The sequence below is a fragment of the Parasteatoda tepidariorum genome, chromosome 4 (genome assembly GCF_043381705.1).
Source record: "Parasteatoda tepidariorum isolate YZ-2023 chromosome 4, CAS_Ptep_4.0, whole genome shotgun sequence".
NCBI lineage: Eukaryota > Metazoa > Arthropoda > Arachnida > Araneae > Theridiidae > Parasteatoda > Parasteatoda tepidariorum.
Window position 1 is genome coordinate 72,365,154 of NC_092207.1, and position 27,229 is coordinate 72,392,382.

A 27,229-nucleotide genomic window follows, 5' to 3' on the forward strand; every position below is an offset into this window, starting at 1 on the left:
ATTAAAGATTGTGTGAAATTAATTGAAATTTAAAGTGTGTTGAAAACTATTTTATTTCATTTTATAAACGGCGTTGAACAACCGGCCCAATTCTGCGTTTACGACTTAACGTTCAACTCCATAGCCCTGTAATTTTGAACCCAATCCTGAAGACAAGGGAACTTTTGGATCAACCATTAGGTCAAACGAGCCTTTGTGGATGACTTAACTAACCCACATTTGCGTTACATGAAAAGAAAAACCACCCAACCCTTCCATGGTTAACCCTACGGCAAGAAGATTCTAACCCATGATCCATCTACCACTGAAGATATTTTATCATAGCACTGTGGTCAGTGCGATCAGGGAGTAGAATTTGTATCGACCAACCATAGCTGGGATTCGAACCTGGGTCACCTCTGGTCACCTATTAATATTACAATATACTGCTAAACACTGCTAGATTTACTATTTATAAATACTGTTTTAAAAAGATTAATAAATTTACAAGTGAAAAAAAAAACGTTTTCTGAAGGTAAAATAATTACTTCTCAAAACGTCTATTTCCCTTGAACTAACCTAAATATTTAATAAATTAATGTAATTTAAAACCATATTGTATTATTTCACATCGCTTGAATAAGGTGTGGAAAAAGTATAAAAGGCGAAGTTCTATAGAACAGCGATAATAACTGCAAAATAAATTTTAAAAATTATACCACCCATCTACTTAGTTAAGATTGTACTTATTTAAAAATAAAAAAGCAATTTCTTTTTATCCTCAATTCAGCTTCCTTCTCGAAAGTTGTAACTCAATCCAAAACTGAAACCAAACCCAAGAAGAATTGAGGAAAAACGACTGAACAGTTTGCACCATTTATCAACACCTACTTATTACAAACGAAGAACAATATTTTCTGTTGTTTGCGTGATAAAAACAATGATAAAAGGCATTTCATTAAAGATATTACTAGAAATTATCTTCACTTTCTATCTTGAGGTAAGAGATTGGATAATTGATGACATATTGCTACTTCCCCGATTATTCATTCGATTTCGTCAGATAGCATTGTTGGGCTGGACTGCTTGCAAGAAAAGGAATTTTAATTTCCTTCCTTATGTATCATTTAAAAATATCGTTACGTTATTTAAACTTCAGGTATTTATAAACTATGCAATCTATCATAATATATGCAATATTTAACACATTAAAGCACATTGCAAAAGTTTTAATATTTATATGTATATTATTTCACCTTCTTGAGGAAATAGTTTCAAAGAATTTAAAATGCCACTTTTTGCTACTGCGCTTAACCGATTACCACGCTTGGCAAGTAAACTTGGCTATTTTTTAATCAAAAAAACATCGAGAATGGAAACAAAATTTTATTCATTATTAATTTTATCTTGACAATACAAAACGTAGGAGAGAGTCGGGTAGCCCCACCCACTTAAGGAGTATTGCTTACATTTCTATATAATATTGAGTAATAATCAATATTTTTGTATGTTTCTATTGTTTTATCATCTAATTAAATAATGCAAAAAGAAAAAACCCCAAAAAAGAATAGTTTAACTTAAAAAAATAGAAATTTAGAAAAACATCTTTTTCAGATCTTTTCAAAATGTGTCGGGTAGCTCCGCCCAGTTACAAAAACTATGTTTTTTACTGTTTTTTCAGGTGTAAATGAAAATGACCAATGTATTGACAATAGATAAACTGAATGAAAACATTTAATCGAAACATTCAACCAATTTTTCTTAATTTCATGACTACTGTATTCAACATATTTTCAAAACTATTGTTTAATACTTGAAACATAAATACTTGAAACTTTGAAAATAATCTTTTTTTACTATAACAATTAATGTCCGATAGCCCATTGACTTAAAAAATATTCTATACATATGAAATTGACAGTGGGTGAGGGTACCTGCTGGGCGGAGGTGCCCGACACTCCCCTATCTAACCACCATGATATTTTAGAAATATAAAGTTCTAAATATTAACCTTTAATCAGGAATTTCAGATTTTTTCATAAAACCTAAATAGTTGCAAAGTTCCAGTTAATTTGAAACATTAGTGAGCTACCACTAGAATTTTCATCCTATTACAGTGAAAATTACTAGCTTTAATTATAATATTTCTGACAAAAATTTAACTGAAAAAAAATTCTAGATCGAATTGCGGTAAAATGTACCGGCAGTCAGGGTGCCAATACCTTTTACCGTAAAGACCATTTTTACTGTAAAATGTTAAAGAACACAAATCTCATATACCGTAATTTTTCCAGTAATATATTTACAGTAAAATCTCTCAAAATCAATGTAATGAAATAAATATTACTGTAAAAAGTTATACAGTAAAATAGATTTTACGGATGCTGCACTCAGAGTGCCAGTATTTTGCACCACAATTAGATCCGTAATTTTATATAGTGTAACACTTAGTAAGTTCCAAACAAATTGTTGGTTAAATTAAAAAAGTTTTGAATTATAAAATAATGTATTTCTGGTAAAAAAAAAGCAACGGTTATTTATATTACACACTTTAATTATAAAAAGTAGCGTGAAAAGTCTTAAAAATAAAAAATGGTTAAATAATAAATTGTATTCATGTAAATTAGCTGAAAAAAAATCACAACTTAAACAAACAATTTCGCCCTTAAATCAACTAATTATAATATTTCTATCAATAACATATCATATCAATAACTAATCAATCATTTCAATAAATAATCTAACCATATCAATAAATAACCTAATCAATAACATCATTATATCAATACCTAATCATCATATTTCAAACTCTTTTTACAGCTTGAATAACGAAAATATTCTTGTTTATGTCAATTGATTTTTACACAAAATTATTTGTTATTGAAATAACGTAATCTTAGTCATAACAATTATCTTACAAAATAATCTTATTCATAGTAATTATATCTTACAATAAGAATACAAAATATTTTTTTAACTAGTTTCAGAATGTAATTACATTTTAGGACATGATCTTTTAATAACTGTTTGATTTCATTTCAATTTTTTTCAATCACCAAATTTGTAAGATTTCAGTGAAAACTTGCATTTGCATTTAGCATTTTGCTGCAAGTACGTACTTAATTGATTCATATTCAATGTTTAATGTGAATATTCACGAAATATTCAATGTTTAATGTGAGCCTTATAAAAATTCTTACATATTAAAAATTTATATAAATTACTAAATTACGCATACATAATTTTAAATGCACAAAATTCAATTTTTATAAAAGAAATCGGTTTAATAGCTTTTAAAAGATATTCTATACATTTTAAAAAACCAATTAATGAATTAATAATGACGCTGTACTGAAAATTTAGTTTTCATCTTGCCTATTACATTTAGCACTCCTGAATAAGATTTTATTGTAATAACAGTCTTCGAATGTTTATCCGTAAGAGGTTAACGCCCGGGTCAAAAAAATGCAAATTCTAACGTATGGCATATCTACCAAATTTACTGACCCTTCAACAATTGTATTTACCCATTAACTTTACCCATTACCCACTGAGTATTGGGCAATTAACTTTCTTTCAAGGTGATGTGGGAAAAGGGTAACGGTATATTTGATAAAAAAAATTAATTATTATTTTATTAGAATAAAAGCATCAAGGTAAAACAAACAAAAAGAAACTAAAAGCATCCAAATCTATATTGTGGTTTACCAATTCATGACATTGCATAAAAAGATTCTCAAAAGCATTCGTTTATTCCTATCCTTCACACTTATTGTGGTTACAAATTTTACATTATGCTAAATTAATAAAGTTCAGCCTTTTAATTGTTTAACCGACCTTCCGGATATTCGAGGTCGAAATGAGAATCCGTCAATAGCCTTGCCGGAAGAAACAATTTATCTTTTATTTTCCATTCGTTAATTTTATTACATTTCACTGTCTTTCAATTTGATTTTTATCTTTACAAAACAGACAAATATTTCAATATTAAACCAGCGCATAGTTAGAATTATACACTCTAACCCAAATTTTCACAACCACAAGCGTGAAATTGCTCGAATAACATCCAAAGGCGAAGGTTCAATTTGAAATCAAAAAGAATAAGAAAAAATTTGAAAGAATTGTTAAGGAAATCCTAAAAAGATTAGGGTATTTTGGATATTTGGAACTGAAGCATAACGCACCATTGACGAATGAAGCGCCCTCTGCTCTCTGGTCGAGCAACCTTAGTTTTCTCTTTTGAACTAGGAAGTAGGTTAATTGGTGGACCGTATGCATTTTATTCTATGGCATATAAAAGACAATTTTATCTAAATGCTCTCAGTTTCGTTGAATTGTGTTAGAAAGAGTGCACTCAATCTAGGAATACAATAGTAAGTGATATATTTTTTATTCATGAAATTATTAGTTACTGCCTTATTTCCCTATTAGATTAAAAAAATATCCAAGGTAGATAAAAATTCTGATATCACCAAAATTGATCTGAAATATCGATTCGATTCTTAAAAAATATTTGAACTTTTAATTTTATTTCTTTTAGGTGCATTTAAAAAAAAAGCAAAATATTGTGAAAAATAATTATAACTTTGATTACTTGTGTTTAATTTAATTTATAAACTATTTATCTGTAATTTTAATTAAATAAATTATAACTGCTTATTTTTTTTAAATATATTATCATGCTTGTGAAGAGTTATAAAAATAAATACATTTTAAAAATTATTTAAATTCGAAAGCAATATTATTTCATTTAATTGAAATAATTGAAAGATCATACAAGGCGAAAGAAATGGAGAAATATAAATAATTTAAACATGACTCTTAATGTTTAAATTAGTATAAATTTAAAGCTCTTATTAATCTTACATTTATAATTTGAGAGTTATAACTCTTAAAATTAAAATAACGTTTGTTTATAACTTTAAACTTGCAATTTATAATTGGACATTGAATTCCAATATTTGAGAACAGATAGTTATGACTTAATTATACGGTATTAGTTTCTGATATTAAAAACTAAGAACAGAATATTTGTACTCCAACTGTGCTGATAAAGGAAGATACTTTTTGTCAAATTATTTTCATATTAAAATAAAAACTCAAAACAAAAAGTATTTGTAAAAGTCTATGAAAAAGACTATAACTTAAATAATATTCAATTTTAGATTGAAAATTTTCTCGTTTCAGCTACTTCTTCAATTTTTAAGGAACTTGTCTAGGTCATTTCAAGTCAAAAATACTTAATTTATGACATGTTCCTGCGATCATAAATGCCTTATATGCTTACAATTTCACCAAAAGCTGATTGAAATATAAATAATTTATCCATCATTTTATTAATTATAATTAGTTAATTAGTTCTGCTAAAAATAAATCCGCACCTGATTCTGAAAGAAAAACAATAATTGCTTTGACCTAAAATATTATTTTTAAAAACTTCAATTATTTAGTAAGAATTTCACTGTAGAAATCAACGATTATCGCCGTTTTCTTTTTTATTCTTTTGTAAACAATAACGAAACAAAAAAAACGTTACAATATGAAGGTCACTGTCAAGCCATTAAAACAATTCTAAGTGCTCTCAATTTCAATATTAATAAAGCAGAACAACTCAGTGATCCATAAATTATTAAAGCTGTATAACATTCGGATTAAAGTATTAATCGCTTCAACGAACAAATGGTTTCTGCAATAGTAACCTTTTTTTTTTCTTCTTTTTTTTGTTCTGAGATTGAAAATAAATAGAATCTTTTTATATATTTCAACAATGGAAAAATATAATACACTGAGGAAAAAAAATATGTCCGAAACTACCAGAGTATCGTAAAATTTATTGTGTTTCTGGCCCTATTTGAATACCAAAAAGCTCAGTAATTTTTGCCACAGCGTTTTGGTAATGATATGGAAAAATTAACAATTAAACTGAAATTTTTAAGTGTCATAAAAATTTGGTAATTTTATCATGATATCTTAGAACATGACATAAAAACCACCTATTTGAATAAATTTTCTGTTCAGTTTTGTATATTTTACGAAATGGGCCGCAATAAAAAATAAATTTTTGCAAACCAGAATTTCGGCTAAACCGTTGCCATATGAACGGAAAAATTACCAGATGGATGGTTTAAATACCGTATATACTTGTGTTTAATATCAGGATTATGATTTTCTTACCAGAAATGTCATTACTATACAATACGGTAATTTTTTCAGAATTCTTCCTCCGCGTTAGAATAATGAAATAAATTTGAAAGCTTGTATGTTTCCTCGATGCTATGGTAAAATAAAAACAACTCTTTCCTCTTGTTTTTTGTCAAATCAAATAGTAAATATTGTGCATGTATACTAACTTTCAAAGGGGATTAAAAAATTAGAAGAAAAAAACGCACATGCGCTAACTAATTCCTTGATACGTGTTTTGAACTCGTGTGTCGTATTATTATTAGTTTTTTTTTTTTCGAGAAACTACTATAAAAATATGTAAGTTTTAATTTTTTATTCTTTATTATGTATAATAGTTATTCTTATATTTACTGTTCTAAAACAGTTATTATTTTTATTATAATTTCAATGTCAAATTCAAATGCATTGTTTTAAGGAAAAAAAAGAATTCGATTGAAATTGGAGATGCTTAAGTAAATAATGTTCGTCAATTACCTGTTGGAAATTTTTTTATGTTTAGCAAATTATTTGTTAATGCTGTGAGCTATTTTTAATTGTCCAATAGAGATGGAGATAGTAATTGTTTTACGGGAACTATATCATAAAACACCAAAAAACATTATTATCAAACTGTTATATTATTATAAATTAAAAATAACCGAAACATTATCCAGGAAGTTAAAAAATGAAGAATTGATATTTAAATTATTCAATACTACATTCCTCTATTTCATCTAACTATAGAGTACAAAGAGTAACTATAGAGTAATTATGTCTCCCATTTTCTTGGACTAGTGATGCAAGAATGGCTTGCGCTCTATTTCATCTATTATGGTCATAATATAAATATTTTGCATCATGATGAATAGCAAAGTATGTTATTTAGTAGATATAACAATAAAAAACCGTATACAGAATGTGTTAAGGAATAAAACAAGTCCTATCTTATTTTTTAAAAAAAAACATGTACCCAATGTAAGCTTTCTTGTGCTTTTAGAAAAATTATTTTAGCATTAAACCATAACATCAGTATCCTGAACCATAATTTTGGGTCAAAGTAAAACATGATATCTTGTAACTAAGTTTAAGACGTTTTAATTTAACACCGTCTTATAGTTGTATTAAATTTAAATAATATTTCATTCCTCTCTATCTAACATTTCCAACAATATAGTTTCTTCCATCTATTCCTATCTCATTCCATTCCTATCACATTCCATTCCCTATTTCTTTCCATTCCTATCTTCGTTCATTCCTATCTCATTTCATTCCTATCTCATTTCATTCCTATCTCATTTCATTCCTATCTCATTTCATTCCTATCTCATTTCATTCCTATCTCANTTTTTTACGAAATGTGCCGTAGTAAAAAATAAATTTTTGCAAACCAGAATTTCCGTTAAACCGTTGCCATATGAATGGAAAAATAACCAGATGAATGGTTTAAATACCGTATATACTGGTTTTTAATATCAGGATTGTGATTTTTTTTACCAGAAATGTCATTACTATACAATGCGGTAATTTTTTCAGAATTCTTCCTCCGTTTAAGAATAATGAAATAAATTTTAAAAATTGTATGTTTCCTCGATGCTGTGGTAAAATAAAAACATCTCTTCCCTCTTGTTTTTTGTTAAATCAAATAGTTAATATTGTGCATGTATACTAACTTTTAAAGGGGATTAAAAAATTAAAAGAAGAAAAACGCACATACGCCAACTAATTCCTTGATACGTGTTTTGAAGTCGTGAATCGTATTATTTTTTTTTTGAGAAACTACTATAAAAATATGTAAGTTTTAATTGTTTATTCTTTATTGTGTATAATAGTTATCCTAATATTTACTGTTATAAAGCAGTTATTATTTTTATTATAATTTCAATGGTAAATTCAAATGCGTTACTTGAAAGAAAAAATAATTCGATTGAAATTGGAGATGTTTAAGTAAATAATGTTCGTCAATTACCTGTAGGAATTTTTTTTATGTTTAGCAAATTATTTGTTAATGCTGTGAGCTATTTTTATTGTCAAAAATTGTTCAATGGAGATGGAGATAATAATTGTTTTACTGGAACTATATCATAAAACACCAAAAAAAATATTATCACACTGTCATATTATTATAAATTAAAAATAACTGAAACCATTATCCAGGAAGTTAAAAAATGAAGAATTGATATTTAAATTATTCAATACTACAGGCCTCTATTTCATCGAACTATAGAATGCAAAGTAATTATGTCTCCCATTTTCTTGGATTGAAGATGAAAGAGTGGCTTGCTCTCTATTTCAACTATTATGGTCATAATATAAATATTTTACATCATGATGAATGGCAAAGTATGTTATTTAGTATATATAACAATAAAAAAAGTATACAGAATGTATATATTAAAGAATAAAACAAGTCCTATCTTATTTTTAAAAAAAAAAACATTTACCCAATTTTAAGCTTTCTTGCCCTTTTAGAAAATTTAGTTTTACGCTGAACCATAATATCAGTATCCTGAACTATAATTTTGGGCCAAAGTAAAACATGGTATCTTGTAACTAAGTTTAAGACGCTTTAATTTAAAACCGTCTTATAGTTGTATTAAATTTAAATAATATTTCATTCCTCGCTATCTAACATTTCCAACAATATAGTTTCTTCCATCTATTCCCATCTCATTCCATTCCTATCGCATTCCATTCCCTATTTCTTTCCATTCCTATCTTCGTTCATTCCTATCTCATTTCATTCCTATCTCATTTCATTCCTGTCTCCTTTCATTCCTATTTCATTCCATTCGAATTTTATAAAATAAACTGACCTTACTAATTTCGTGAGATCCATTAAGTCATTACCAAAATGATATTTTGCTTCTTTTTCTAGAAATGGGAATAAAATCATTACTAATTTGCAATCAGAAAATGAGCCCCCGTCTTCCCTGATAGCGATCTCAATGAGGGCTCATCTCGTGATTGCGAGACAGTATTTTAGAGTGACATAGTGATGTAAATATGGCAGATAGCTTCACATATTGCTTCAATATGTTTAGCATACATTAACATGTTTATGTCATTGCAAAGTTCTTGGACAACATGTTTCATTTGCTGAAAAGTTCAGGCTTCATTGAGATTACATAAATTGTTTCAATAAGTAATCCTGCTTCATCTGAATTCAATAACTAGGGATTTTTTTTTTCAATTTACAATTCAGTTTTTTCAATTTTTTGAACTACTTCATCCATTTCATCTCATCCGCATTATTTTATTCCATTTTGCCATTGACAAACAAAAGATGCGCATAATTTTTGTTCCAATAAATATTTAATTTTTTGTTTCAATTATTAATCAAAATATATCATTTTGTTTCGTAAAATATGCCATGAAATTTGTTCAAAATATTATACTTTAATGGTTTAAATAACTATTAGAAGAAATGAACGAAATAGCAATATTTTTCTCCATGTTAAAGTCTTCTAAAATCATGCACATGTCTACGAAAAACATGTTAACACAAATATTTTCATTACCTTGAACAACTGAGCAGTCACGCAAAAAAACATATAAAATTTTTTCCGATACAATTCAACTGACAAAGAAAGTCATTAACTAAATGCTTCAAATTCTTAAGTAGCTTTTTTATGTTCTAAACTGCGACCATTATCATTTGATTCGCTTCGTTTGATTTAGTTGAGTGTTAGCGTTTGTAAGCCTATAATATTCTCAATACGTGATTTCTATAAACACATTCTAGTCATTTTTCTCAATATGCACTTTCAACATAAATAAAGCATATTATCTGTTTTCAATACAAAAAGATATCTTTGCCAGTTATTCAGATTAATAAAGAAGTAAATATTATGGAATTTCTGATGAATCATTATTATTCAAGTCAATCAATTACCGAGTAACATTATAACAATATATTCAAGGAGTATTATTAAAATATTTGTTAAAAAGGGAGGACAATAAATTGTCACTTGTAAATCAGACAGAATTTTTTTAACACTTACACTTCTAAGATTAAGAAATAATCGATATAAAAAAATTTTTTTTTGATTGTGTGAATATATAAGATTAGCTAAAAAAAATTTAAGAATTGCAGAAAAATCACCAAATAAGTAATAATGAATTACAGCAATACAAATTTCTTTTAAAATGTATAAGCATAAAGATACTAATGATCAAAGATAAATTTCCAACGATTTATCGTTATATTTCTAATTCCATAATTAGGATATTGTTTTAAAAATTCTCGCAAAATGCGGAGTTATATGTGAGCTTTTGAAATTTAAAACCCAAAAAATAGACTTTTTATTCTAGTTATGAAATTATACCTTCACGTTTTAGCTTCTTAAAACGCAAAGATTATAGTTATCATTTAACATGCTCTAAATTGAAACAAACCTTAAAATCCAATATAGAGCTTCGTATTTTGTGACGAATAGAACTTAGTCACCATTTAAAGTGAAATTCGAAGTATCCAATAATTTATAAATTTGACTTTGAAATAGACAAAATAAATTTTATATATTAAAAAAAAACTATCTGTAAAAGAATTCGGCCTGATTGGCAAGTAACAAATCTGGTAACTTTTTTTTGGGGGGGGGGTAAAGAAATAGTATACATGAAATATGTCCATATTGCTTTGATTAAGTCCTGGTAACTCAGGAGATAGAACACTCGCCTCCCAGTGAGGTGATCCGGATTCAAAATCCCAGACTGATTATGGGTTAGAATCCCCTTTTCGTCAGGCTAACCGTGAGAGATTTTCGTGGTTTTCTTATCTATGCAATGCATTTGAGGGTTAGTTCTATCAAAAGGACCTCCACGCAGGCAAATTTCTCCCAATACTTGATCCAGGAGTTCTTTTGTCTTCCGGATCGGGTTCAAAATTGCAAGGATACGGAATTGAACATTAGAAGTCATAAACTGAGAATTCGGTTAGTTGTTCACCGACGATTATAAAATAAAATAAAATATTGCTTTGGTTGTAGAGATATTAATTACTGATTACCTAAATTTTGGCAAAAAAATTTTACTTTTGTTAAAGAATCACAAAAATTTCGCCAAATGCGTCATCAGGAATACAGTTGAAAGATCATTTTTAAAAAAATAATCTCTGACTATGATTTCTAATTCGGAAAATAAATTTTTTTTTAAACAAATACTTATAAAATACTGAGTTATTTCGAAACTTAGAATAATAAAATTTTATTTTAATTTTTAAATGTAATATTTAAATATTAGATATTTAAAACACAAATATTACGGTTTCAGATTAAGAACTAAAGTTTAAAATTAAAGCTATCTTTTACAGCAAACAAAGCTCAGATTAATAGAACTTGGTAACATATTCAAAATTGAGATGAAAGTTTTTGATTGTTAATAACTTAATTATTGCTTTGAAATGTGCAAAATAAATTTTGTAAATGATTTCCAAAGCTAAGAAGAACAGCTGGAAAGAAAATCAGTGTGATCAGCAAATGTACTTTAGATATGTTTTCTGTATGAAAAATCCTAAAACTTTTTAAAATACTACTTGAGTAGGCTTTTAAAATATTTTTTTCATGAAAAGTATCTTTCTATTATTCAATTATGATAAGAACATCTATCATTATAGACGCCTTATTAAACTAAAAAAAAACGTACTTTCAGTTTTTACTAATTGAAAGCTATAAATTACGGGTAGAAATTCTTAATTTTTTGAAACTACATTTGTAACAGATTTTTTGAATTAATGAATAATGAATTAAATCTTACTTAAATTTACTATTCATGAAATCGTCGCTTAGTTTTTAAATAATATGATAATATGTATCATTTATTGAACTAAAAAAAATACTCTTTATTTTCACAAAATTAAGTTACATGAAAAAGAACAGTTTAATAGCTTTCATTACACAATTCTTAATACTTTTCAAAATAATATGAATATAGTACTACATGGTTTTAAAACAATATATTCATTTAAAATAAGGGGTATTGTCACCTAATCTTAAAGTAATCTTTTATCTCACTTTTTTAAACTATTTTTATCACTTATATTTTTTACTGAATAAAAGCTAAAATTATGCGAGCAACAATTTTTAATAGTTCTCATTCTAAATTTTTAATAGTTTTCATAAAATTATAAATTATATGATTCAGTAAACTATTTATTCACCATGAGAAAATCTCCTTTATTTTTCACAAAAAAATAAATAAAAGTCAAAACAAAAACGAAATTACTTTCCAAACAGCGCAATATATTTTGCAAGAATGCCTCATAATATGTAACCACATTTTCGCAAATTAATGGAAGGGTTTGTAATAATGTTTCCGGTATAAAAGTAATGTCACAAGCGCTTCGTGTAAAATATGTCTTGCACATAAATCAACTTCGAAAGCATCAATATTTCCTACCTTCCTTCAAGCTACATTTTGAAAAGTGAAAGACACATTTTTCTCAACAAAAAAAAATATATATATTGCGTGTCAGAATTAAATTGTTCACGTTGACTGAATACGGAAAAAATAAAATGTCATTTCTTGGCGTTTAATTTATGCCCGGACATAAATAATTTATAGGGAATGGAAACAGTTTAGTTTCAAAATTACTTTTGACGTAAACTAACATTTTTACACTTTTAGGTTTTATTTTCCTTTGACAAGGAAAATCCTTGATGAAAACTGATAAACAGATAAAAATAAATTTTAGAATATTGGACAATAGCAAAATATCTGAAGAATATATTTCTGAAATATTTCATTTAATTAACCTTTATTCAATATTATAATAGTCTTTTGAATAATTAATACTATATAAAAATACGGAATCATCCAAATTACGCGGAGAAAAAAGTTCTGGTAAAATTACCATACTGCATTGTAAAGACATTTCTATACATAATATACTTAAACTATATAATACACTTACAACTTCAATATATAAAACACTTAAACTATTTATATGGTAACGGTTTTCATTTAAAGAGTTAAGCATTACCAGAAATTCTGGTTTTCCAAATTATAGCTTTTATTACCCCACATGTGGTAAAAATGCAAAAGTTAAAAGTAAATTTCAAATAGATGGATTTTATGTCATTTTCCAAGGTATCATGTTAAAATTACCAATTTTTACCACACTTAGAAAATTTTAACATAGATTATAAAACTATATTTTATTGTTACTCTAACCAAAATCATTACCAAAGCGCTGCGGTAAAAATTGCAGTGTTTTTGGTGTTCCCATATAAACAGAATCACAGTAAATTTTACCATATTCAGGTAGTTTTGACCATGCTTTTACTCAGCGTATGTATCCTGAAATACGGAAGTATCCAAATAGCGAGATCGGATTGCGTAGCGATTCGAAAAGATCCAAGGAAATAATTCTTGAATTAGGTGAGTGCAGCGATCAGGGAGTCCGCTAGTACGCATATAAAATAAATAAGGCTTTATGCTAATGCAATAAACTTTAATAACATCTATTTCAAAAATAAATCAATTCATCTACCACGATTTAATTTAATTGCTGGCTATAGATGTATTACAATTTTATGTCAGTCAATTATAATTTTAATTTAATAAAAGAATTTACTATTTTTAAAAAATTTTCGGTATATTTTAATGACAGCGCCACCAGGAATAACATCTAATTTCAATCGAGCCATCCATAGTTTCATTAAAAGAAATTTGCTTTTTCCGAAAACAAGATATACTATGGAAGAAATGAGAGACATTGCTTCGCATTCGAAATCATTTTTCTTTCTTTAATCAGATTGATTTAACCTTTTGCCTACGGTGCTTGTTAGCACCTGCTGTTCTAAACCATCAATTGTATACCAGCTGTGAGCAAAACGTTAAATTAATTCAACAAAAACTCCCAGAATTTTTTATTTATAGCTTCTGCTTCTTTCGGTATAAAATTGAAACTTATTAGAGACAGTATAACTCTGTTCATGACAAATTCGGTGAGTTCTTAAGCATAATTCGATAATTTTACTAACCGAGCAGGTTAACTATATTGAATACACCTTGCGTGACTCCGTGCATGAAACGGTAATTTAGTACCATACCATTTCCTGGAATCTATCTCGAAAATTTTATTCTGTAACGATATAGTTTAGTCAAAAGTGCTATTCATTAAGTTCTACCAGGAAATTAGAAAAAAAAGAAGAAAACAAACAAACATGAATGCTTAGCGTAGCTTTGCAATATTTATTGCTAGTTTTGTTTAATTTATTAGAACTCTCTGTTCACTATCGTTAACTAATCCCTACGATTGCGTTGAAAATCTACTTTTTTTTCAAATATTAAGCTATTTACAAAAATGTATGAACTATATTCTCCCATTTTTAAATACACGAGTACATTTCGTTCAAAAATGCACAAACCTTGAATTAATTTAAACGTTTTTATTAATTTTTAATACTTCAATTGCGTTGGAAAAAAACTTTTTATTTATAAAAAAATTCTAAAACACACATTAAATTTCAAGATTTTACGTGTATGGAACAATTAAGATTTATATACAATCTAATCTACTCAATCTAATCCATTAAAACCGCCATTTTTCATAAAAACTAATTTTTATTTTTTTTTTTTAATATTTCAGAATATTTAAACTCAAGATGAGGTTGATCACTACGATAGCATTTTTCCTTTTAGCTGTGGGTATGTAACATTTTTTGAACATTCAAATGATAAGTATAATAAATTGAGTATAATTAAACACTAATCAAGCAATTAGGTTTGTATTAATTACGTTTTATCTTTTTTCCAGGTCTGTCTGCAGCAAGTGAAAGAGTAAGTAATTTTTTTTTTAAGTAAGTTCTTATAAAATAAGAGTGATTCATTAAATATTTAATTTAAAAATATTTTTAAATGAATAATTAGTCTTATTTTTATTCCGCATTTTAATATACTATTAAATGTACAATTATTACCACTTAAAAGTTTTCTAATAATTCTGTTCCTTCAACTACAGCAGAAAAGGCAAGCGTCCGCATTTTAATGTACTATTAAATTATTCATTATTGTCACTCACATTCATTATTGTTCATTATTGCCACTAAAAACTTTTTAATAATTCTGTTCCTTCAACTACAGCATAAAAAGCAAGTGTCCGCATTTTAATATACTATTAAATTCATAATTATTGTCACTAAAAGTTTTCTAATAATTTTGTTTCCTCAACTACAGCAAAAAAGGCAAGCGTCCACATTTTAATATACTATTAAATTTATAATTATTGCCACTAAAAAGTTTTCTAATAAGTCTGTTTCTTCAACTACAGCAAAAAAAGCAATTTAATATACAATTAAATTTATAATTATTACCACTAAAACGTTTTCTAATAATTATGTTTCTTCAACTACAGCAAAAAAGGCAAGCGTCCTATGAAGCATACGGAGGTAATTATGCCGGGGCTGCACCTTACAGGCAGCAGCAACAACCTCAGCATCAGCAACCTCAAGCCTATCACCCTCAACAACAACCTCAACACTACCCTGCGCAACCGGCTAGGCCAGCACCTACCAGACAACATGCATCTGCACCAGTAAGATTTATAATTACAACACAAATTATATTTCAATATTTTTAATAAGTTATTAAGCATATGGAAGAAATTTCTTTTTAATACCAAACAATTTTTAATAGTTTAAAACAAAAAAAAATATCTGTTTCTAATACTTACTACTTAGACGTCAAAATATCAACAACAAAAAATAGCAGAACTCAAAAATTTGTTTTGACTTGCTATGAAAACAAAATTCTGTTCTTCTGTTCTGAGAATATAAATTTTAAAACCTATTCCTACCAAAAGCATTACATTTTGAACATCGTTCTTACTTTATTAAATAATACAATTTCATAATATCCGTGATTTATTTATGTCAACATTTACTACTTAGAAATATAAATTTCCTTAAAAAGTACCGAATTCAAACTTTGAGTCTTAGAAGCTACAGTGCGAAATTTAAACTTCATTTGCTAGAACGTAATTTAAACTCAAAATGTGATGAAAAATATTCAAACAGTGGATTTCAGAACAGAATTAAAACGTTAAGTTTTAAAAAAAAGAAGTCAACGTTAAGTTTTAAAACAGAATAAATTTGAACATGAAGTTTGACCATAAAATTCAAACGTTAAATTTGTAGATTTGTTCCACTCTAAATTCTTGATAGTTATTTACGTCTAGAGTGTAATTTATGAAAATTATTATACATTTAGAAATAAAAAAAATATAATCCTCATTGAAGCTAACATTTTAATGCGATGAAGAAAAAAAAGGGGAAAACTAAAAATAAATTCTAACTTCAAAATCACGTTTTCATTTCAGCAGGCCTTATTATTCGCACTATCACTTTTCAAATTAACTCTATTTTTATTGTGAGATTTTTGATATTTTAAATGAAGCACAAAAAAAAACTCTAAATCAGGTCATAATTCCAATTTAAATTCCATTCTTTCAGCCAGCTGTTCCTTTTAGAAAACTCTGTATATTAAACTAAGCAGCACGCATTTAGTGGAAATAAATTCCATCCGTATTAAACCAGTAACACGGGAATGAAATAAGCAGTTAATTTTCAATAATGAGACTAGAATGGTGCATAATCTAAACGCGGAACAAAAAGGTAATTCCTTTTTCTGTGGTGCGAGTGACCCACATGTCGTGCCAAGTCAAGAGTCAAGCTTACGAGACAATCGAAAGTTGCCATTTTCTTTTTCTTAAATTCTACCTGGAAAATAATCTGTTCAACCATGAAGGAAAAGAAAGTGGGTGTCCCCTCATCCCTTGACGTAAACCGATTTGTAAAGGGAAAAAATTAGAAATTGGGGTCGCCACAATCTGATAAACCAGATCTTTTGCTGTGAGTTACATTGTTCAAACGATAATAAGTACAGGAAATTGATCTCTATTGTGCGTTAAGATTTATTACGATTATGTTCTTCACATGTCTAGTCGCACAGTGTGAAAAGACAGGCAGTCAACATCGACTGATGGATCATGGAACAATTTGTCGCACTCGTTTTTTTAATGAGTTTCTAAACATGGGAAATGTAAATTGAAATTCCTAAGTGAGAGCTTCAGGACTCGTTTGAATGAAGAATGAATTTGAGAAAGTGAAAGGCGTTTTTCATCTTGCTTGTTAGATAACTTGATGAATTGTTCTGTTCTGTAATGAAAACTTTTATTTTTAAAACGGCGAGCCGAAAACGATTTACAATAAATAAGACGGAACATCCATTTAACATTGATTTTGAGTCATTCATAATCATTGTGAAATGACTGTTCCGTTTTAATCATGAGTTATATCGAATATTGTTAAATCACATTCCGTGGATATAGTATGAATTTAAAATTTTTTATCAAATATATTCCATAGATCAAAGTCGTATTCAGAAAGGGTGATACATGAACAATTACCCACACTGTAAAAAATTTCATATCAAATTACGGTATAAAGCATCGGCACGTTTTGTGCATCATCGATAAAAATCATTTAACCGTAAAATCTATATTTACCGAAAAATCCATATTTGCGTTAAGATCCCTTTTTACCATAAAATATTACACTGTAATTTTTACAGTAATATTTATTAAATTAATTTAATTCATAGATTTTCGGTGATAATTGCTATAAAAGTTACGGTGCATCAGATGTTTTGAGCTCTGATGAAAATGGATTTTACGGTAAAAAGAACCTGCACCCTGAGCACCAGTATTATTGTAATTTGATCCGGAATTCTTGCAGCGCAGGGCCCCGACTTTTTAAGAAGTGTTTTTAAGTAGTTTTTAATTGTAGAGAATTCATTTTATATAAAATAAATATTATAAACCAATTTAATACAATTAGATTTACAACAGAAATAAGCTGTAAGGAGCTATGAAAATTATAATACTTAAGTATCTTTATGAAAATAGGTATCCAAAAGATCAAAGTGTAAACTGCACTTTGCAAAGAAGCTTTACCAAATATCTCACAATTATGTGACCATAAGACTTTTTGCTCTTTAAATCATGGGCCTAATGAAACTTAATAGATCTTTCAGTATCTTTATGAAAATAGGTATCCCAAAGATCAAAGTGTGAATGACACTTTGCAAAGAAGCTTTACCAAATATCTTACAATTATGTGATCATAAGACTTTTTGTGTTTCAAATAATGAGCCCGTAATAAAATATCTCATGGGCCCCATAAAACCTGTGTTTAGCTTTGTTGCACATTAAAACACACTGAATAGATCAACGAACTCTTGCAGTATTCTTCCGCGTGTTTGTTACATTCAGTGGTATACTACATTCCTACATTTCTGCTGAAAGAAAGCTTATGCAATTAATTTATTTAAATCTTTAGTTATATTTAGATTCATCCGACAGATTTTATATATTAAATAGCTGAATATGGTTTTTTTTCATAAATGTGTTTATAGCCCACGAATTAAGATGCACATCACGTTTTTCAGAAATATGACTTTTGATTAGTCATCACACAAGAATAGCTAAAAACAAACATAACTAATGGATTATTATAGTCACTAAACTATTACAGCCTATAATTAAAAAATAAAAAAAATGCACCTTATGATTTTTCTAAATTAATTTGGTGCTATTAAACTTTAAATTTTGTAAATTAGGTTACTAAAATATATTTTTTATAAATTAAAATAAATTCAAATTATGTTTTTAAAACGGAATGAACTTCAACGATAAATTGCTACAGTTCATCATCTCATTAAAAAATAATAATAAAGCCAGTTGAATTAAAGTAGAGGATTCTTATCTGATTTAAAATTCTTTAAATATTATCAAAGAGTTAGTGACAAGAATTAGCGAAATTATTAAAGAGTTAGCGAACCCTGCAAGCCGGAGCTAGTTCTTCTTGTAATAATAAAACTTTTTGATAAAAATAATAAAATTTAATGATAAAATTAGACTGAAATAATTTTTAATAACTAAAGTAATAAAACTTAAACGCCGTAAAAATTGATTTGCGACAAAATATGTTTTGGTGTTATAACTTATCAATTCCTTAAAATAAAAATAATGATACGAACAATAATGATGTCAACACAATATTTAAACTAACTCAAATGATATTTTTCTTTCACAAACAGGATGAGGAAGAAAAAGAAGAAGGCCCACACCCTCTCCAATTGCTTTTAGAAAAATCAAAATTCGAATGCAGTAACAAAGATGGTTATTACGCAGACAGTGACGTAGGTTGCCAAGCCTTCCATTACTGCGTATCAGGTCAAAAACATTCAATGATGTGTCCAGCAGGTACCGTTTTCCATCAAGTTCATCTTAACTGCGTCCCAGAAGATCAAAGCATCTGCTCAAATGCCAACAAGTTCTTCTTCGTCAATGACTATCTCAACAAAGTAAGGAACCTCATCATAATTTAAAAATAGAAACATGGTAGTAATATAGTAAATTTGGTTAAAAAAAATCGATTCTACTACAAAAAAAACGAGCTTCTAACAAGACATATTTTTTTTGGTTGTTTTAAAAATGTCACGAAGCATATTCCTCTATAACATTATTAAACTTATCGAGGAGCTTAACATAAATAACTTAACATATAAGGTGACAAACCTGATTAATAAAAGTAGTAATTGTATACCTTAGAAATAATAAGGATTGTGGTGTTAGTAACATGTTCCTCTGTAACATTATTGCTTTCGGTCTTCCATGAATTGGACTTTGTCCTATGCTTGTTCTCTTAAAAGTTACTCCCGATGTATCCTATTAATTTCTCCTTCCTTTTGGTTTATTCCTTTATTTTTTCGTATTAAACTTGATTCATAATACTTTTAATTTCCTTATTCGTAGAAAGTGATGTCGTTTACGTTTAGCTCAATATAGCAGATTCCAGTTTTTGTGTCATTAAAATCTCCACCCAATACACCCATTCCTTTGCTTGCTCGTTAAGAATCATATGGCTGTATTCAGTAGATAACATAACCGAAGACTTTATTAAAAAAAATTATTTAAAAATTACCATTTCGTTTTAATTGTTATCAGGATTTAAAGACTAATTCAAGTGTCAAGACAAATAAATAGGGCAGACATTCATTACATTAGCGATTCCTCAAATCATTAAAATTATTTTAATACCTGTTTAAAATTATCATTTTCCTTAATTTTAGGAACTCGAACAAAAAGGACCAAACAACACTGTCGTCTATGCCCAAAGATATTACCCTGAAAACTACGCTGTTGGAGATCCTTTCGTCCCTCCCCAAGAGACACAAGGGGGTCACCGAGACCAACACCAGCCACCGGCAGCCACTTACGGTTTAGGACCTGCCTACAGAGAGCAATCCCCTCAACCAGCATCTTACCAACAACATGCTCCTAGACCTCAACCAGCTGTGTATCAACAACCTAGACCTCAGCCACCAGCACACCGACCTCAACCCGCAGCATATGCACCTCAACCAGCACCTCACCAAGCTTATGCACCTCAACCTAGACCAAGCTACCAGCAACAACAGCAACAAGCATACAGGGCTGTTCAAGCTCAACAAGCTCAACAAGCACAACCAGTTCAATATGGTTATGGTGCTCAACAGCAACAAGCACATCAAGCGCAGGCTTTACAAGCACAAAGAGCATACGCACACCAACAACAACAAGCTGTAGCACCACAACAGCATCTATACCCGCAACAATCAGCGCCAAGGCAGCGATATGTTTAATTAATTTAGAATTTTAAATGGCCAACAATAATGACAAGTGTGCACTTAGGAATCTTCATTATAAGGAATTTAATTTGAAGGTTTTCAAGTTTTTAATATTAAAAAAAAATATTTATTGAAATGAGAACACCAAAAACATTTATTCATACATTACACTAATACATAATTTAAAGTAAAGAAGTATGAAAACTAACATTGAAAAATCAAAATTACACTTTAAATTATCTTTCGTTTTTAACATTCAATTAATTAAATGTGATTACTGTTGACGCTTTATTAATTTTAAAAGAAATTCCATAAATAATGTTAATAAAAAATCATATTTTGCCTTGACACTTTATAAATTACTCAACCAAATTACTAAAAAAGTTGTACATGTAAATATGTAATTTTATGCAATTTTGTTATTGTATTATTTTATTGTTTTCAATTATTTTGAACTAGGAAATAAACCATGTTGTTATATTACGAAAACCAATTAAACCCTATTAATATATAAGCAAATTGTACGATGGTGTATACAAAAAAAAATTGTTAAAATGGTTAAACTAAACACTTAACAAAGATAGCAATAAATTTGAACGTCATAAATGGTTGAATGTACCATCATAATGATTCCTTTTTACCAATTTAAAACTCTTTTGAGCTTAGTTTAAGTTTTGGTAAAATAATGTGCGATTTTTGTTTACAGTTAATAAAGTTCTTTACGTCTGATTACAAATAGTGATAAAAATAGTAGATTTTGAATCAGTTTAAAAGCATTACTTGGAAACTTTTAGTATGCATTTTAATACTAAAATGTAAACAATTTTACTAATGACGATAATACCGAAATTCGTTCCTTATATTTAGAAATTTTGTATTAAAATTTATTCAAATTATACCTTTAATTGCTTAAATAATGAATTGATAAAAAAATGAAATTACAATTAATTGTGCAATATACTTTTGTAATTGTTGATTGTACAATTACAATTAATTTGTACAATTAATGCAAAACAAGTGGTATATTTCTTTTATAAAAATAATCAATATTTAAAAAAAAAGTTTACAAATACCTTCAATATCCTATTTTTTTAAATTTTATAACAAATTGAATTCACTTATTTAAACTTTAAATTTGTATAGTAATATTTGTATAGTATGTAATAGTATTTAGATTTATATAACTATAGATTCAGATAAATAAAATAGCTTTTAATAAAATAACGTTAATAAAATGATGAATAGCGTACAAAAAACTTAATAAATTACGTTAAATTGCCTTAAATGTTTAATTAAATTAATCAAAACCAAAATGAATTATATACTTTGCTTATTTTATAAATGTAATCTATATTTTTCATACATATTTTATCATGCTTTTACACAGTGTATATTAAATTTATTATGACTCCAAAGATTTGACTTTTATCTGAATTATAAAGTTTGATTTAGATATTTCTATCAAAAAACAAGTAAAAACTTTAAAACAATACTAGTTTTATGCAAAAAATTTCAAATGAATTAATGAGAGAAAAAAGTAAATTGTATAAACTAAGGTTTGTGTTTGTTTGTTTTTTCAATTTACTCGAAAATTTTTATTCAGTTTTCTTATTCACATATTTTTCTAAAAATATATAGTGATATCGTTCATTTCGTTATATCATTTTTCAAAAAAGTATTCGGCATCAATAGTGATTGCAATATGTGTAGCTTAATTTATTTGGTACAGTAAATTTCGTATAATATGTATATAGCAAGCTTATTAATAATCAAATACATAAAAAATTTGTTTGTATTAAGAATAAAAGTTTTCATTTCATTCCAAAAGATTACAAATAAAGAACGTCAATGAAAAATTCTGATTACACACTTGTTAATTTAAATCCTGAAAAAACTTTGTAAATTAACTTATTTGTGATCATTTTTGTGTGCGTATGTAGTATATTAAAATGTGATATGTTTTGTTACACAATGCAACTTGCAGAAATGTTAGTTGTAATTTTTAATAAAAATGTTTTTCTTTTGCATTTATGTAGACTTTTTAATGTGTTTTTTATATAAAAATTAGAAACTTCTCAAAAGTTTTTAAAACAATTTGCTCCAGTTAAATTATATTTTTCACATCTGAAACATATAACTATTTCCCATTTATTAATTAGTTTACATTAATGGTAAATTGATATGTTCGTCAAGAAAGATCGACTAATTGTACAATGAATAAATACAAAATACTTACAATAAACTACTTTCTGAATTGCATAATTCAACGCATATACTTTAAATGCGAAATATGAGGTCAAAAGCTACAAATTTAGTTTAAAATCTTGAGGTAATATAATGATTTGATGCTTAAATTCATAATTTTTTAATTGTGACATTCTTAAATCAGATAGTTCCTTAATATTTTTCCATACAGTGCTTCAGTACTTTTTAGTACTTTAGTTTCCACTATACACAGAAACAACTTATTGCAAACAAAGAAATCATGGTGTTTTTACTAAAACCCGATTTCCTAACGAATTCGAAAATGTGGTTTATCATTATTTAATTATTGTTATTGATTAGCTTGTTTTCATAATTTGTAAACATCAAGTATAAAATTAATTAGTAGAAATAAAAATTATAGAGAAATAGAAAAAATACAAAAATAGGAAAACTTAAAGCCTATTTTATGTTTAAATAATTACATTGAATTTTAATATCATATTATTTATATTGAAACAATCATTATGATAAAAATTTAAATTCCGCACGCATCATTTTAAGAAGAGAAGCAATGATTGTAATAAAATATTACCATTAAACTAAAAATTGCAGTACAATATTCTATGTAACTTTCCTAATAGTATACATAGTTTTTAGTTTTTTCTTTCGGCAGTATGAGTATCATTTATTTGGATGATATAAATAATTAATCATAGTCTGAGAATTAAATCTATTTAGCAAGGAAATACATAATTTATAACACTATTCAATTATAACGTATAAACTACCAGGCATTAATGCAAACAAACATATTAGTTAATTAAAGAAATGATTCCAAGAAAGTGAAGCAGTAAGATATTTCCTGATTAAAAACTTCGTTAGTTTCAAAAATAAATACGAAATAATAGTCGACATGTTTTAAGCGCTCAAAAATAGGTGCCTATTTTCAACACTTGCCAAACGTGAATGAGAGGAAACAAACGAGATTTGAAATGTAAAACGAAAAGTTGCCTACTTAAAATAGAAAAATAAAGGTAAGAAACAAAACTAGAAAGAAATCAAAGTAGCCGAAAAAAAAGATTAAAAATAGAACAAGCAAAACTACAGTGGCCGAGAGGGGCGAATCAGGGTAAAATTCACTCCCGTGCGCTACGGAGTGATGGTACAAGGCATCAAGATGAGCTAATGTGACGGAATGGAAATAATTTTGACACCATATAATTTCAAATAATTTGACACCAGAAATAATTTTAAATAAAAGAAAATTAGATTTAAGGAACATGGTGGATATATCCGTTATCAATAATACGAGAAATGATCAATTTCTGCACATTGTTGGAATCTTTGGCATAAATTTAATATCGAGAATGCCAAAATTATTTCACCTCAACCATATCAATTCATCTTGATGCCCTGGAATCTTGTTTTACTCATATGAATACTTAATGTTAATTAGTTAACATTAGTTCCTCACTACTTCGCCATAGCGGACGGAAGTGCATTTTATCCTGATTTGCCCCTCTCGGCCACTGTGATTTTTCTTGTGCTGTTTTTCAACTTTTCCCTTTTTCCTCTATCTCAGCTGCTGTGGTTCTTTTTAGTTTTGTTTCTCGGCTTTATTTTTCCATTTTTCGCTAGCAACCTTTCGTTTTACATTTCAAATCCGTTTTGTTTCTTCTCATTCAAGTCTACCAGGCCATAAAATGGACGCCTATTAAGTGCTTGAAACATGTCGACGGTTATTTCCTATTTATATATATTATATTTTTTGAAGCTAATTAAGTTTTTAAATCAGGCTAATCCTATTAGTTATTACTTAATTATTTTAAAATTCAATAGAAGTGTAACTCTTAAACAAAATAGTACTTTTCCAATTATGTTCATAAAAATAGTGTTTTTTAAAACTTCCAAGTTCATAATGTTTTATATTTCCCTTTATGAATAATTACATCGCATAATTCCATGTATTGAATTTTGCATTTTTATTAGATATATATAAAAATTCTTTTCGAATAAGGGAAAGTATTTTTAAATATTGAATTGTCAATTTAGTTCCCGTGGTTTTTCATCAAAAAAATTTATTTTTTCCACGTGTAATTAAATGTTTCTGACGTAATGTTGCAGATCAGAAGATGATGTGTTGTTCTACAGGAATCTATGTTTTACTTGTTTTTGTTCTATTTAAAATTTGTTAATTTTCTTGTCACTAAAATGGAATGTCAAAAGTTAATGCTTTTTCGGCAATTATTTTAATCAATGTTTTAAGGCCACAGAAGCTGCTCGTGACGCATTAAGAGAAACATTTTCAAATATTGGATGGTCAATTAAGTTCCCGCCGATGTTCTTTAAAAAAAATTTACTTTTTCCACGTATAATTAAATGCTTTTGACGTAATGTTTCAGATCATTTTAAAGATGACGTGTTGTTCTACTGGACTCTATGTTTTACTTCTTTTTGTTCTAGTTAAAATTTGTTAATTTTCAGGTCATTAAAATGAAATGTCAAAAGTTAGGGCTTTTTAGGCAAATGTTTTAAGGCCACAGAAGCTGCTCGTGACGCATGTTGAGGATGCTATAACTCGAAAAGTCCTCGTAATTGGTGTGACAAGTTTAAAAATGACAATTTTGAGTTAAAGGCATGCCTCATTCTGGCTATCCCGATGAGCACGATAAAAAGCAATTAAACCTACTTTTTTAGCAAAAATTCTTGTCAAACGACAAATAAACTGACATAGAAAAGGGAATAATTCCAAACTTTAAACTTTTGTCGAAACAGCGGGAATTCAGATGCTAATCCAATATATTCAAATATATTATCCATTACTATGGGGTTGCTATCGAAAATTTTTACTTTATAATTATTTCAAAACTTACTATTTAATCAAGTCGAAATGATTAAACGACAGGAGCAAATAGGCACACAAACAAAATAAATCACTTACTAAATTCTATTACTACGCTTACGATGAGTTGTTGCAATTTAAAAGTTTTATTTTTCTTTACTTTTTGTTATAATATTTGACGATTATTGCTTTAAATCCCCCAATTAGCCTTTTTCTATAATGAATATCAAACAGATATAATAAAAATCAACTAAGAAATAATAAATATCAAACATGAAACAATAAATATCACACCTAACGCAATAAATATCAAACCTGAAGCAATAAACATCACATATGACGCAATAAATATAAAACCTTAAGCAATAATATTTCCCCTGAAGCAAATAGCCAACATATTTAAAATCAAGTGAAATCTTAACGACACAAAAATCAATTTGTAAATTGATCCAAAAATGAAATAAATTTGTCTTTTCCTAGAGATTAAAACAAATTAAATTATAATTTAAATACAATAAAAATTTTATAAGTGAAAACTCAATGCATAGCTCGAATGGAAAAGCGAAACCGATTTGTATTCCATGGGATGAAGCGAAATTGACGTCATATTTAAAAGCAATTAAAGCCTTAAACACTCGAAAAATATATTGTGATTCTAAGAATTAAAAGTAATTCGTACGATAAGTTCTTTTGAATTATATAACTTTAATATTAAAGGAATAATATCTTTCCCCACTTGTTCAATAATGAGTATACTGTTAATTTGATTGCATACTTTTTCGTTAATAAATGAAACTTTGGAACACAAAAAAACATAGCATGTTTTGAAAATTAAATAGATAAAATTACAGCTACAGTACACTAGTAAGCTACACATTGAACTAAGGAATTATGTACTAGGTAAAACGTAGAATAATATCTAATAGATTTTATTCAAATAATTATGCATATAATTAAGTAAATTATCTATGTGACGTAAGAAAATAGATGAAATATCAGTTAAAATAAGTAAAATCATATACTTTTAATTCATGACATATTGCTGTCCCTAGCAAATCAAGCCAAATTTTTTTATACAGTTAGCTATTTTGGCTAAAAAACGTTACATATAAAACATTTGTCCATTTTGCTTGTGGTTGCAGCTTTATTGAAGACACCTTTCAATGCATAATTGGTATTAATTACTTACTTAATTTATTTATCTAAATTAATTAACCTAACCTACTTTTATTAAAACTAATACGAGAAGGGTTTTAAAAATTTACATGCTAATTTTAATACATTTCTTAACAAAATTTGAGTAATGAAGTCATTTATACTTTGAAATTAAGAAAAATTCTCCTTCAGTTGAATAATTCTCATTAATTTCACTAA

General features: G+C 27.5%; 2 protein-coding genes across 3 annotated transcripts in view; one reads left to right on the forward strand and one right to left on the reverse strand.

The window, feature by feature from the left end:
- The window catches only part of LOC107441687 (very long chain fatty acid elongase 7), a 120,096-nt gene that overhangs the window by 83,174 nt on the left and 9,693 nt on the right, over positions 1-27,229 (reverse strand). The gene's annotated exons all lie outside the window — the stretch shown is intronic.
- LOC107439653 (uncharacterized) lies at positions 1,047-22,835 on the forward strand. Of its 2 annotated transcripts, none has more exons than XM_043048014.2 (6): positions 1,047-1,138; positions 14,729-14,787; positions 14,897-14,919; positions 15,494-15,673; positions 19,237-19,503; positions 20,272-22,835. In XM_043048014.2, exons 1-6 carry the CDS (start codon positions 1,098-1,100, stop codon positions 20,821-20,823), a joined length of 1,122 nt encoding a protein of 373 aa, XP_042903948.1. In that variant the 5' UTR covers positions 1,047-1,097; the 3' UTR covers positions 20,824-22,835. The 2 variants fall into 2 exon arrangements, with proteins under 2 accessions (XP_042903948.1, XP_015907809.2); XM_016052323.4 differs by lacking the exon at positions 1,047-1,138 and adding an exon at positions 4,190-4,352.